General features: G+C 41.7%; 1 protein-coding gene across 2 annotated transcripts in view; it reads right to left on the reverse strand.

Moving 5' to 3' along the window:
• Nucleotides 1-13,485, reverse strand: part of creb1b (cAMP responsive element binding protein 1b) — an 82,138-nt gene that overhangs the window by 14,329 nt on the left and 54,324 nt on the right. For both annotated transcript variants that reach the window (XM_078551548.1, XM_078551549.1), the window contains 2 exons: nt 12,621-12,764; nt 4,098-4,198 (listed from right to left, as the gene is read on the reverse strand). In XM_078551548.1, the coding sequence (XP_078407674.1) occupies nt 4,098-4,198; nt 12,621-12,764 (245 nt within the window). The remainder of the gene's footprint in view (nt 1-4,097; nt 4,199-12,620; nt 12,765-13,485) is intronic.

Genomic DNA, 13,485 nt, shown 5'->3' on the forward strand with positions numbered 1-13,485 from the left:
ATTAGACTCCATCTGCCATCTTGTTGCCCACTCACTTTGTGATCTGTGTCCATTCAATTCTGACATCTAGCACTCAATCACATCCCTGATTTTCATCCTCCCACCATTGGTGACTGTATTGTCCACTGAAATTCCCTCCCTAAACTTCTTCACTTCCTTCCTTTAAGATTCTCCCCAAACCAACTAAGCTTGTGGTCATGAAAACAAAGTGCCAGAAATGCTCAGCGTCTGTGAAGAAACAGTTAACATTTCAGGTTGATGACCTTTCTCCAACCAAGTTTTTGGCTACCTGTCCTAATGTCTCCATTTGTGGCTCAGTGTCAAATTTTCCCTGATAACACTCCTGTGAAGTGCTTTAGGATGTTAAAGGTGAGCATTTTTGCGCAACTTTTAGTGGTTGATTGCGAAGGAGGATAGAAAGATAAAAGCAAAATACTGCGGATGCTGAGTCCATATGACTCTTCTTCAGGGGCGGTTACCTGCTGAATCTCCCTGACAAGGAATGGTACTTAAGAGGAGAACATTTTTGTATAGAATTGAATAGTTAGACAACATCTAACCAAGTGTACAGACAAGAATACCATTGAAGAGAGGTGATTCCGCAACTTACTCTAATCTTTAACAAAATCAATATTATTTTGAAGGTTTTTATAACTACAGGTGTAGTCTGTAGCCACATTCCTCAATCAAACACCAGCAAACATTAACTGGATATTCATCCCATTTGTTGTTGGTGTGATTTTGCTGTGTGAAAATTGGCTGCCAACAATCGGCTCCACTCCCTAGTTTTGGAGTGCTTCAATCGGCCTGAGGATGTGGCAAGTCTATATAAATGTAACTTCATTTTGTTTTTTGACAGATGATTAATGATTTAACTTACTAAGTGGCATTTTATATTACTGCAGTGCACTGCAGCTATAGAAAATGATTTGCAGCTTTCCAACCATGTTAAATCATTAGATGACTAGCAATAATATATTCTGACCTTCTTTTACAGTGTGAACAGTAGATTATGTCAATTACAGGCAAAGCTCGTCTCCAAATATCCTGGTAGGTAATTAATACTAAACCCCATTTCCAAGTTGAATTTTTAAATTGGGCTTTGTTTATAGGGGCATACAGTACAAGAGCAAAGAGGTTATGTTAAATTTGTATAAGACACTAGTTCAGCCTCAGCTGGAGTATGGAGTATTGCGTCAGTTCTGGGCGCCACACTTGAGGAAGAACGTGAAGGCATTAGAGGCAGTGCAGGAAAGATTCACGAGAGTGGTTCCAGGAGTGAGGAACTTCAGTTATGAAGACAGATTGGAGAAGTTAAGACTGCTTTCTTCAGAAAAAGGTTGAGAGCAGATTTCATAGAGGTATTCAAAATCATGAGGGGCCTGGACAGAGTAGATAGCGAGAAACTGTTCTCATTCGTGAAAGGATCAAGAACAAAAAGGCTTACATTTCAAGTAATTAGTAAAAGCAGCGAAAGTGATATGGGGAGAAACTTTTATGCAGCTGGTGGTTGAGGTTTGGAATGGACTGCCTGGGAGTGTGATGGAGGCAAGTTCAATTGAAGCATTTAAAAGGGAATTAGGACATTATCTGGAAATTAAGAATGTGCAGGGTTACCAGCTAAGGTAGGTTGGGGGTGGAAGGTTGGAGGTAGGGGAATGGTACAAGGTGAGTTGCTCATTCGGAGAGCCGGTGCAGTCTAAATGGCCTCCTTCTGCGCCATAACAATTCTATGATTCTGTGAATTAGCAACCGATAGAAGAAATAGATGCATTTAACTGGCTGGAGGGCCAGGTTTGACATAGTAATATTAAATTTGAAGTGGGGCTCAGGGGGAGGAAGAGTTTACCCATCAGCCCTTTCAACATCCTTATTTCTGTTACCTGATCCAGCTCTATAACCCTCCAAGAACTCTGCATTTCTCGGATTCTGGCCTCTTTCGCTTCCCTGATTTCTTTTGTCTCATCATTGGTGGCCATGCCTTCAACTGCCAAACCTTAAGCTCTGAAAATCCCTAATCCTTTCTGTCTCTGCTCCCTCTCCTCCTTTAAGACATTCCTTAAGCTTATCCCTTGGATCAAACTGTGCGATTGCTTCCTTATGTAGCTCAGTGTCAAATTTTGCCCGATTATGCTTATGTAAAGTGCCCTGGGATTTTTTCACTAATTTAAAGGTGCTTCATAAAAATGCAAGTTGGTGATGTGCTAAACAGATACCATCATTCTTATGAGCCATTTTGCACTGTTGATGTTGATATGGAGATCCTCAAAATGGGCTCTTTCTCCACATCTGGGCCATTCCAGCGACATCAGTTGCAGTGGGCAGCTCCAATGCAAGCAGTGGAAGCAACGACTACAAAGTGGGCCAAAACCAGCACTGGAACCAGCTGACTTGTAAACCATTGAGCGATAAGACAAAAACAGAAAATGCTGGAAAAACTCAGCAGGTCTAGCAACATTTGTGGAGAGAGAAACAGAGTTAACGTTTTGAGTCCGTATGGCTCTTCTTTAGAAGCGCTATTTCCTCCTTCTTCAGAAGAAGGGTCATATGGACTCGAAGCATTAACTCTGTTGCTCTCTCCACAGATGCTGCTAGACCTGCTGAGTTTTTCAGCATTTTCTGTTTCTATTTCAGATTTCCAGCATCCACAGTATTTTGCTTTTATCTTAGTGATAAGTCAATTCTGGCCAGATCTCAAGGTTTGCTTGGAGCCAAACTTCTTTCCCCCACAAATGTTTGGTATAAACAACGCTGAGATATTCTGTGATTGACTCTAGCCTCGTCAGTCAGGAAGTTCTCCGTCATGTTAACATTTAAGCATTTCATGTTTGAAAAAAAATCAGAGCAAATTCAAGTCATAAGATAAAAGGGGAGAGCTAGCACAAAAGATATGCCCTTGAGATTCCCTGTCCTCATTAACCTACAGGCAAAAAATGCATTAGAGACACTTAACAACTGGGAAAGCTCCTGATTTTTCTTTGCGACAAATATAACTCATGTGAGGGGATGGTTAGCTCAGTTGGCTCGATGGCGGCTAACATGTAGTTAAGATTAACGCCAACAGCGCAGGTTTGATTCCCACTCTGGCTGAAGCAGACTTGGGGCTTGCTTCCTCACCCTGCCCCCGAGAGCCGATGGCAATGGCACACCGCCACTGGCAAAAACTGCCAAGAAAACAGCTCAGGATGAAGCATCAGCAGACAATGAGCAGGCAAAGCATATATGACATAACTCACATGTGTAAATATATTTTACTGCTGGCTGATTAACTTGATGTCAATGTTAAAATATCTGTTGCAACTACTGTTCCACAGCCATCAGCCTCCCTCCCGATATCTGTATAAAGCAACCATGTTTCGTTTTTGAACCCAGACAATGAGAGATGGCTTGCTAGAGGAAAGTACAAAAGAGGAAATCACAGCCTAAATCTACCTCATTGCTTGATGCCCACACGTAAACAGAGATCGCTAGACAGAAAATCAGGAACTAGTGTCGGAGCCCCATGGAACCATTTGTTCACCATCAACTGCTATCTTAGCTGTGATCAAGCTGGGAATGGAACCCAGAATCTTTCTTGTCGATATGGTTCAGGCATTGCTTTTTGCTATTAGGCCAATAATTTGCGCAACCTGTACATTATAACATGTTGATTTTTTTCAAAATGGGAGGCAGGAAAATGAATAGCGCTCATTTTATTGTCTAATTGGGCTTAAAGCAGCTTTCCTTTTTTAAAATTCATTCATAGTGTAGGTGTCACTGGCAAGCATTTATTGCCCATCCCTAATTGTGGTGAGAATGTGGTCATGAGCCGCCGCCTTGATCCACTGCAGCTAGTGTGGTCCAGGTACACCCACAATGCTGTTACCTAGGGATTTGCAGGATTTTGACCCAGCAACAAAGAAACACAAGATACATATCCAACTAAGGGTGGTCTGTGACATGCAGATGGTGGTGTTTCCATGTGCCTGCTATGCTTGATCTTCTATGAAGGAACCTGCTGCAGAGGTTGACAACATTGTGGATTAAAGCGCCTCAAGAGTTAGAAGCTCAATCTGAAATTAAGTCAGTGACAAAAAAAATGATAAGTTCTCAGTTACCTATATGAAGGCCGTCTCGATAGAATTTCTCTACGTTTCTGTGAGTCAGTCATGCTATCCACAGACTCTTGGGAGTCCTCACTTTCTGGTATAGTAGAAATCTGGAAAAAAAAGTTTGTTTCCTGCTTACCTTGCTGTTTTACTTCCAGTTAACAATTTAGCCATAAGGTAAATACTCCATCAATAATAGATTACACGCTTTATAGCTAGTGAAGTACTCTAGAAGCATAGTCACTGTTATGATGTAGGAAACACAGCAGTCTATTTGCTCTCAAGCAAGGTTTTTTAAACAGCAATGTAATAATGACCAGATAATCTGTTTCTTCTGGGGATATTGAGTGAAGGATAAATGTTGGCCATGACACTGGGGAGAACATTATTTCTTGAAATAATGCTGAGAGATCTTTTTGGTCCACCTCAGAGGGTGGAGAGAGCCTCAGTTAACACCTCATTCAAAAGATACCACTTCTGACAGTGCAGCACGTCCTCAGTATTATACTGGAATGTCAATTTAGATTGTGCTCAAGTCCGCAGTGGAACTTGAACACACAACTATCTAACTCAGAGGTGAGAAATACTTATGTTAACCACCAAGGTGGCTTCTTAATCGAATAGTAAAGATGGTTTTGGGTCAACTTCTCTTTTCATCTTTCTCCAAGTCTTGTAAACCTGAAGAATACCAATAGGCATAGTACAACCATTAAAAGATACAGCTGAATGTAGTTTTTCTTGCAAATCCTGAGCTCAACTGGCCAATAGGAAATAGGTCTAAACATAGTTAAGGACTTCCCAACAGGCAGGGAAAATATTTCACACACCTCATAGAATCTGTCTGAACATATTATTTACAGACAGCCTGGGAACTTCATTTTAGCATGCACTCGCTAGTGTGGTATCTGTGACAAGATCTACTTAAGGCATCTATTGTCTGGTTGCTTCTCAGTAGCAGTTTTAAAGCAGAAGATACTATTTAAATTAAAAGGCTATAATCTATATTGGGATTAGGAAACAATACGTTACAACACTAAAATTGCTACTAAGATTGTACAATAATTCAACCTCTGACTATATCAATGAGCTAACCATTAGACTTCATTATACACTAGGAGCCCTCCTCCTACCAACTTGTTGAACTAGTTACCCGATTTGAAAAATCTAGCATTGTGGCCTGTGCTCACTAAGTGGGCTCTTGGACTACAACACCTCAATTTAAAAATACTTACTTCTTTTTAAAATCCATTTCCTTCACCCCTCCCCATGAAACCTCCTCCAGCCTTACAACCCTCAGATCTCTGTGCTCCTCTAATTCTCCCCAATAGCACATTCCTGATTTTCACCAACCCCTCGTTTTGCGGCTGTGGCTTCGGCCCTGAAGCACTAGTTCTCCGTAAATCTTTCCACCCCTTTCTCTCCTCTCCTCCTTTAAGATGCTCCATAAAACCTACTTCTTTGACCAAACTTTTGGTCATCAGTCCTAAAACTGCTTATGTGACTCAGTATCAAATTTTGTCTGATAACATTCCTGTGCAACGCTCTGGGGTGTTTTTCTGCATGAATCAAAGTTGCTGTTGTTCACCACTGGTCTGGACATGGTAACTATGAAGTTAAGGAATTTAATTCAATCACTGAGATAACCACTGAATGTGGCCCACTTCAATACACTTTCGACCCTCACTAAAAAACATTAAGCTGACACAAAATAGCAATTCAGCACATGATTGCAGATTCTCTGTGAGGGATATTGTGCGCTAACAGCATATTCAGCAGGCGTTTTGAAGAAATGATATGTTAGGAAAATTTGCCAAAAGTATAAAATTCAAAAACCTGAGGGCCCTGATGTCTGTGCACTAAGGTAGAGGTAGGCTAAGGTAGGGCAAAAAACTGTCACCCTGTTCACGGTGCCAGATGATGCTTGGTCTCCTGTGATAGGCAGTAAGAAATAAGCTCTCTTTTAATCCTTTCACAGAACTATCTGCCAATCCACATCTCTGGGATTAATCAGGTATTTCCCTCCTCCGTCCAACAACACTATAGATGGGAAGGGAAACTTTTAAATTATGTCAATGTAAACTCTCTAGTGCCTCACCCAGCTGTTGGGAGGGGGATGCAGTCAGTTCCTGGAAAACACTTCAGTAACAATTAAAGCCCAATATCCTGGGCCTTACGTAAGAGTGTGCAATTCTAATGTGTTTTCCATATGTGACAACATCCCACTAGTTTATCAGCAACAATACGCCAGAACCGTATAAAACACTAGTTAGGCCACAGCTTGAGTATTGTTTATAGTTCTGGTCACAGGAAGGATGTGACAAGAGAGGACGCAGAGCAGACTTACAAGGTTGTTGCCAGGAATGGATAATTTTAACTATGAGGTAAGACTGGGGCTGCTTTTTTTTTGGAACAGATGAGGTTGAGGGGAGATTTATTGAGGTGTACGTGAGGGGCCGAGATAGAGTTTTTTTTATTCATTCACGGGATGAGGGTTAGGCCAGCATTTATCACCCATCCCTAATTGTCCTCGAGAAGGTGGTGGAAGGAGTGAATGTTTGTCGATGGGGGCGCCAATCAAGTGGGCTGCTTTGCCCTGGATGGTGCCAAGCTTCTTCAGTGTTGCTGGAACTGCACTCGCCCAGGCAAATGGAGAGTATTCCATCACACTCCTGACCTGTGCCTTGTAGATGGTGGACAGGCTTCGGGGAGTTAGGAGATGAGTTACTCGCTGCAGGATTCCTAACCTCTGACCTGCTCTTGTAGCCACAGTATTTTTATGGCTAGTTCACTTCTGTTTCTGGTCAGTGGTAACCCCCAGGATGTAGATTGTGGGGGATTCAGCAATGGTAATGCCACTGAATGTCATGGGGCGATGGCTTGATCCTTTCTTCTTGGAGATGGTCATTGCCTGAAACTTGTGTGGCATGAATGTTATTTGCCACTTGTCAGCCCAAGTCTTGATATTGTCCAGGTCTTCCTGCATTTGGACATGGACTGCTTCAGTTTCCGAGTCGTTGAGAATGGTGAACATTGTGCAATCATCAGTGAACATACCCACTTCTAAACTTATAAGAGAAGGAAAGTCACTGATGAAGCAGCTGTAGATGGTTCGGCCTAGGGCTCTATCCCGAGGAACTTCTGCAGCGATGTCCTGGAACTGAGATGATTGACCTCCAACAATCGCAACCATCTTTCTTTGCACTAGGTAGGACTCCCAACCAGTGGAGAGCTTTCCCCCTGATTCCCATTGACTCCAGTTTTGCTAGGACTCCTTGATGCCAGACTCAGTCAAATGCTATCTTGACGTCAAGGGCAGTCACTCTCAACTCGCCTCTGGAGTTCAGTTCTTTTGTCCATGTTTGAACCAAGGCTGAAATGAGGTCAGGAGCTGAGTGGCCCTGGCAGAACCCAAACTGAGCTTCAGTGAGCAGGTTATTGCTAAGCAAGTGTCCGTTGATAGCACTGCTGATGACCCCTTACATCACTTTACTGATGATCGAGAGTAGACAGATGGGGCGGTAATTGGCCAAGTTGGATTTGTCCTGCTCTTTGTGTACAGGACATACCTGGGCAATTTTCCACATTGCTGGGTAGATGCCAGTATTGAGGGTGAATTGGTACAGCTTAGCTAGGGGTGTGGCAAGTTCTAGAGCACGTCTTCAGTACTATTGGCAGAATATTGTCAGGACTCATAGCATTTGCAGCATTCAGTGCCTTCAACTGTTTCTTCATCTCACATGGAGTGAATTGAATCAGCTGAAGACTGGCATCTCTGATGCTTGGGACCTCTGGGGGAGGCAGAGATGGGTCACTTTTGGCTGAAGATTGCTGCAAACGCTTCAGCCTCATCTTTTGCACGGAAGTGCTGGGCTCCCCCATCACGGAGGATGGGGAAATTTGTGGAGCCTCCTCCTTCAGCGGTTGTTTAATTGTCCACCATCATTAACTATCTGATCCATTGGTTGTGGATTCACTTAGCTCTGTCTACCACATGCTGCTTATGCTGTTTGGTGTGCAGTCATGTGTTGTAGCTCTACCAGGTTGACACCTCATTTTTAGGTATGCCTGGTGCTGCTCTTAGCATGTCCTCTTGCACTCTTCATTGAACCAGGGTTGACCCCCGGCTTGATGGCAATGGTAGAGTGGGGGAATATGCTGGGCCATGAGGTTACAGATTGTGGTTCAATACAATTCTGCTGCTGCTGATAGCCCACAGCGCCTCATGGATGCCCAGTCTCAAGTTGCTAGATTTATTCAAAATCTATCCCAATTAGCACGGCAGTAGTGCCACACAACATGATAGAGGGTGTCCTCAATGTGAAGGTGGGACTTCGTCTCCACAATGACTGTGCAGTGGTCGGTCCTACCAATAAGTGTCATGGACAGATGCATCTGCAGCAGACGGGTTGGTGAGGATGAGGTTAAGTATGTTTTTCCCTATTGTTGGTTCCCTCACCACCTGACACAGACCCAGTCAAACAGCTATGTCCTTTAGGGCTTGGCCAGCTCAATCTGTACTAGTGCTACTGTGACACTTTTGGTGATGGACATTGAAGTCCCCCACCCAGAGTACATTCTGTGCCGTTGCCACCTTCAGTGCTTCCTCCAAGTAGTGTTCAACATGGAAGAGTAATGATTCATCAGCTGAGGGGGGACAGTATGCGGTAATCAGGAGGTTTCCTTGCCCATGTTTGACCTGGTGCCATGAGGCTTTATGGGTTCCGGAGTCAATGTTGAGGACTCACAGGGCAACTCCCTCCTGACTGTATATCACTGTGCTGCCACCTCTGCTGGGTCTGCCCTGCCGATGAGACAGGATGGTGATGGTGGTGTCTGGGACATTATCTGTAAGGTATGATTCCGTGAATTTGACCACATCAGGTGGAGACAGCTCTCCCAATTTTGGCTCAAGGGTAGACAGGGCTGAGTTTGCTGAAGGGTCATGAGGACTCGAAACGTCAACTCTTTTCTTCTCCGCCGATGCTGCCAGACCTGCTGAGTTTTTCCAGGTAATTCTGTTTTTGTTTTGGATTTCCAGCATCCGCAGTAGTTTTTTGTTTTTATCTCTGAGTTTGCTGTTGTCGTTTCTGATGTCTAGGTCGATTGTTGGGTGGTCTGATCTTTTAAACTTGTTTTTAGTGGTTTGATAAAACTTGAGTGGCTTGCTGGGCCATTTCAGAGGGCACGCAAGAGTCAACTCACATGTAGGCAGATTTCCTTTCCTAAATTAGCGAACCAAATGGGTATGACAATCAGCATGGTTTCATCGTAATCATTAGACTTTTAATTCCAGATATTTTACTGAATTTGAACGTGGTGGGATTCGAACCTGGGGTCGATGGATTATGAGTCCAGTGGCAATACCACTACACCACCACCCCTTATGCAATAGATATGCATTTGAAGTGCCATGACCTACAAGGTTATGGACTAAGAGCTGGAAAGTGGGATTAAGTTCTTAGCTCCTTCTCAGCTGGCACAGATATGATGGGCTGAATGACCTCCTTCTGTGCTGTGAATTTCTATGATTTAAATATTTTACTAGAGATGACTCCGACAGTGGGTGACAAACTACTCTACCACCCTCTATAATTGTTCCCTTTAATACTTACATCTATCAATTCATTAGCAGACTGTGTGCAACCTCATTGCCTTGCTTGACTCTGAGCTAAGCTTCAATGTTCATGTGGTGCACCAATAAGGCTACTTATTTTCACCTCCAAACTATCATTTTGTCTCCGCTTTCAGGCTTAACTTTTCAAATCCATTCCTTGCTGGTCTCAAATTCCAATTCACTCAGGACTCAACCAACAGCATCCTATCACACTCACCATCTCGTTCTGTTTAACGTTTTGCAACTGACTTATTGATACATCCGCAGCATTCCTGCTAAACTCCACTGGATCCTTATTACCCCAGCACACTAATTTCAACATCCTTATGCCACTCAATTAATCCCTCCTTGGTCTTGTCCCCACTCTGCCTCTGCCAGTAAATTATAATTTCTGACTAGCCAGCTTTTAGCTGAGTTTATTACACACCTAGTAACAAGGAAGTTAAACAGGATAAGAGAGTTAAAGAAATTAAATCAGTATATGGGATGGCTGAAAAGGAAACCTGTAAAACTGGGGAAATTAAATCAAAATGTTGTGCAGTATATTATTGCCTAAATTAAATTCAATTAAATACCTATCTGACTTCCATTCCACCATTAATAACAACCTTCGGTCATCACACCATGGCACTCAGGAATTTCCCTTCCTCAAGTCTTGTACCTTGCCTATATTTTGCTGCTCGCATTCTACAACTCTCTTGGATGTTCTGCACCTTTTTCTAAAAACCTTAGGGGTGTACTACTAAAGGCACAACGCAATTTTTTTTTAAAATGAGCAGAGAAACTTCATAATGCAAATGTTAAAAGCAACCGCTTGGTACACATTTTGCATATCGAATTAAGTACTACCCTTTCATTTCTGGGACCTGGAACAGAATTCAGTCTGCACTAATTGGATGAAAACCTCATTTTATTGTGGTAAAAGCGTTACTCTGCAAGAAGTAGAGCTTTAGTTGACGTGGAAATGCCTGATGTAGACAGTGGATGCAAAAGCTGATGAAATGTTTAACTTAACAGTGTTGAAATTGAGTTTTCTGGTATTAATCTATGGACATGCTTAACATACTTCCTTTAACCAAAATCTTAAAGATATGAACTCATTTAAAAATAGATCATAAGGCTTCACATGCAAATAGTGCAAAGATAACTTCAAGACAAATTTATTTTGCTAAATTAAGGCAGACAAACTATACAAAGGAATGTGTGCAGCATTGGAACTACACGAAGGAATGTGTGCAGCATTGGAACCAAGGGAAGTGAGTCACCTACTGTTCAACCAAGTGTTGATAATTCCATAGCTTTACCAGTTCTGTTTTGTTTATGCCAGTAATTAATTCAAAACACTTGTGTAATCCAAGCTTAGTGTGCTAACCATCTCCTCCTCTCCACCCACGCTTACTCATCAACCTGTCATATTACACACTGGGGCGACTGAAATAATGAACATCTGGACCATGGAGTTCCTCCAAAAGAACCATGGCATGCATTCACCCCAGTTGTCGTTGGGGAAAATGCCACAGATGCATTTAAGTGGAAGCTAGATAAACACAAGGGAGAAAGGAATATAAGAATATGTTGTTAGAATTAGATGAAATAGGGTGGGAGAAGGTTCACATGTAGCATAAACACTGGAATGGACCAGCATGTTTCTATGCAATATATTTTGTACCTAAGCTGTGTTCACTCTCTAGTGCCACTGCCAATACAAATAGCCCTAGAAACATTAAGCAAACAAAATATAATGCAGCACAATTGTTCTCAGTTCTATGAAATCGGATTGTTTATGAGCACAGAACATGGCTCAATGTACAATATGTCTTGAGAGGAAGTCCAGTGATATAAATTCCCACCAGCAGCTTATTAAAAGTATTGTACTAGTCACCAAATTTAAAATGCATTAAGCCTCACTAGGAGTCAGCTTTATCATGTGAGATGGTTATTTTTGCAATGAAATGTCACAGAATTTCATGCTGCAGTCCTGGTTGAAAACAAAATGTCTCACCATGTGATATGTCTGAATGGCCTCATGAATTACTTTGCCATGGTGTGGGGAATGGTAATTTCTGGTATGCTATCCAATGTGTTAAGTATCTAGTTTGGTTCTCTAAGAGCTTCTGTATTATCTTTGGATCGAGTACAACAACATATACAATAGTGGTTTTATTGTGTCTAATTTTGTACAATGGTCAAAGATCAATCATTCAGAATTTGAGATCAAATAGTTATGCATTGAAACCCACGCTCATGAATGTTTTTGTACCGTGAATTTCCACTCAAACAAATTCAGTGCATCGGTTATACAATAATTTGAGAAAACAGGTGAGTTTACAGTAAATAAATTTACTTGAAAAATTTAAGAGATGAGAAAGAGAAAATCTGTTGAGTGATTTTCTTTTAACGAATTAAGACAAATTCAGAGCAAAAGAAATGCAATGACATCTAATAAAAACATGAAAGAAATAAAGCTCTATGCTGAATAAAATGTTGTGCCAGCCTCTTGTAAAGGTTTTCGTTGAAACGCACAATAATACGAGAACTATTACTTGTTCAGTAACAGTAACAAAACACAAAGGAAGAATGGTAACAATCTACAGTTCAGTTCTGCCTGCTCTACATTGCTGAATTTATGATAAAACTTTCTCTAAAGCAAACCCTGGGTGCAGCACAATCACAAAAATTAAAATTTTTGAACAACAAATCGTCAAAAATACATGGAAAAGAAAACTGTGGAAGCTTGTTTACACACTTAGAACACCCTCCTCCCCAGATTTAAGCAAAAGCCCATGGAAAATAATTCATGCATACATGTGGGCTTCACCTCAAACTTAAACTAGTTCTTCAAGCTTGATAAGTGTGGTTTATGTTTGGGTCAATCTAACATACACTTTGCAGCATACGATTACTTTAGTGGGACTTACATGGACAGTCTGGACTTGAGGCGACTGTATAACTGATGACTGAGCTGCCTGGATAACTCCTTGGACTTGAACAGTCTGCCCATTAGGCAACTGCACTAAAGTTACTGTTGGACTGGCTGTGGACTGGATCCCAGGCATGGTTACCTGTAAATATCAAATATAATAAAACTTGATTAGTGCAATTAGTTCACGTTCCATAGATTAATTCACATCTTTTCATTCAAATATTAAATGCCATGACATCAGAAAAACGTGCTCAATACAGCAAAATATGCAGAAAAGCTGCTGTGTGCAAGAAATCCAAACTTAAACACAATTTGATTTATTTGGAAAGATATCCCAAGGCTCTTCAGGGAGGTGTCCGTGCTTGCTGACCTATATAGGCTCACGACAATCCACCAATGCTTCAAATTTACAGTTCCCATCTTGTGTTCAAATCCCTCTACCATCTCTTTCTCTGCAACCTCCACCAGCCCTATAGTTTTTTGAGAAATCTGTGCTCCTTCAATTTTGGCCTATTTTGCACTCCAACTTCCTTACCCCAAGATAGCAGCCATATCTTCAGCTATTTGGGTCCCCAAGGTTTGGGATCCCTCCCGAAATCTCTTTGCCTCTCTCTTTTATCTTTTAAATCTCCTTCAAAGCTATTTCTTCAATCAAGCTTTTGGTCACCTGCCTTACTGTCTCCTTTTGGGTCCAGTGTCAATTTTTTGTCTACTTATGCACCATATAAAGGTAAGTTGCTATTCAAAAACAAATAGTAAGAGGAATTAGGTGAGTTTAGGACAAGCTGAATAATGAGGGCAGAAGCTGGGTGACTGACCAGGAGAAAATTATGTTTGGATGGGACAGTGGCATGGATAAG

Source organism: Cetorhinus maximus, chromosome 11 (assembly GCF_964194155.1).
Source record: "Cetorhinus maximus chromosome 11, sCetMax3.hap1.1, whole genome shotgun sequence".
NCBI lineage: Eukaryota > Metazoa > Chordata > Chondrichthyes > Lamniformes > Cetorhinidae > Cetorhinus > Cetorhinus maximus.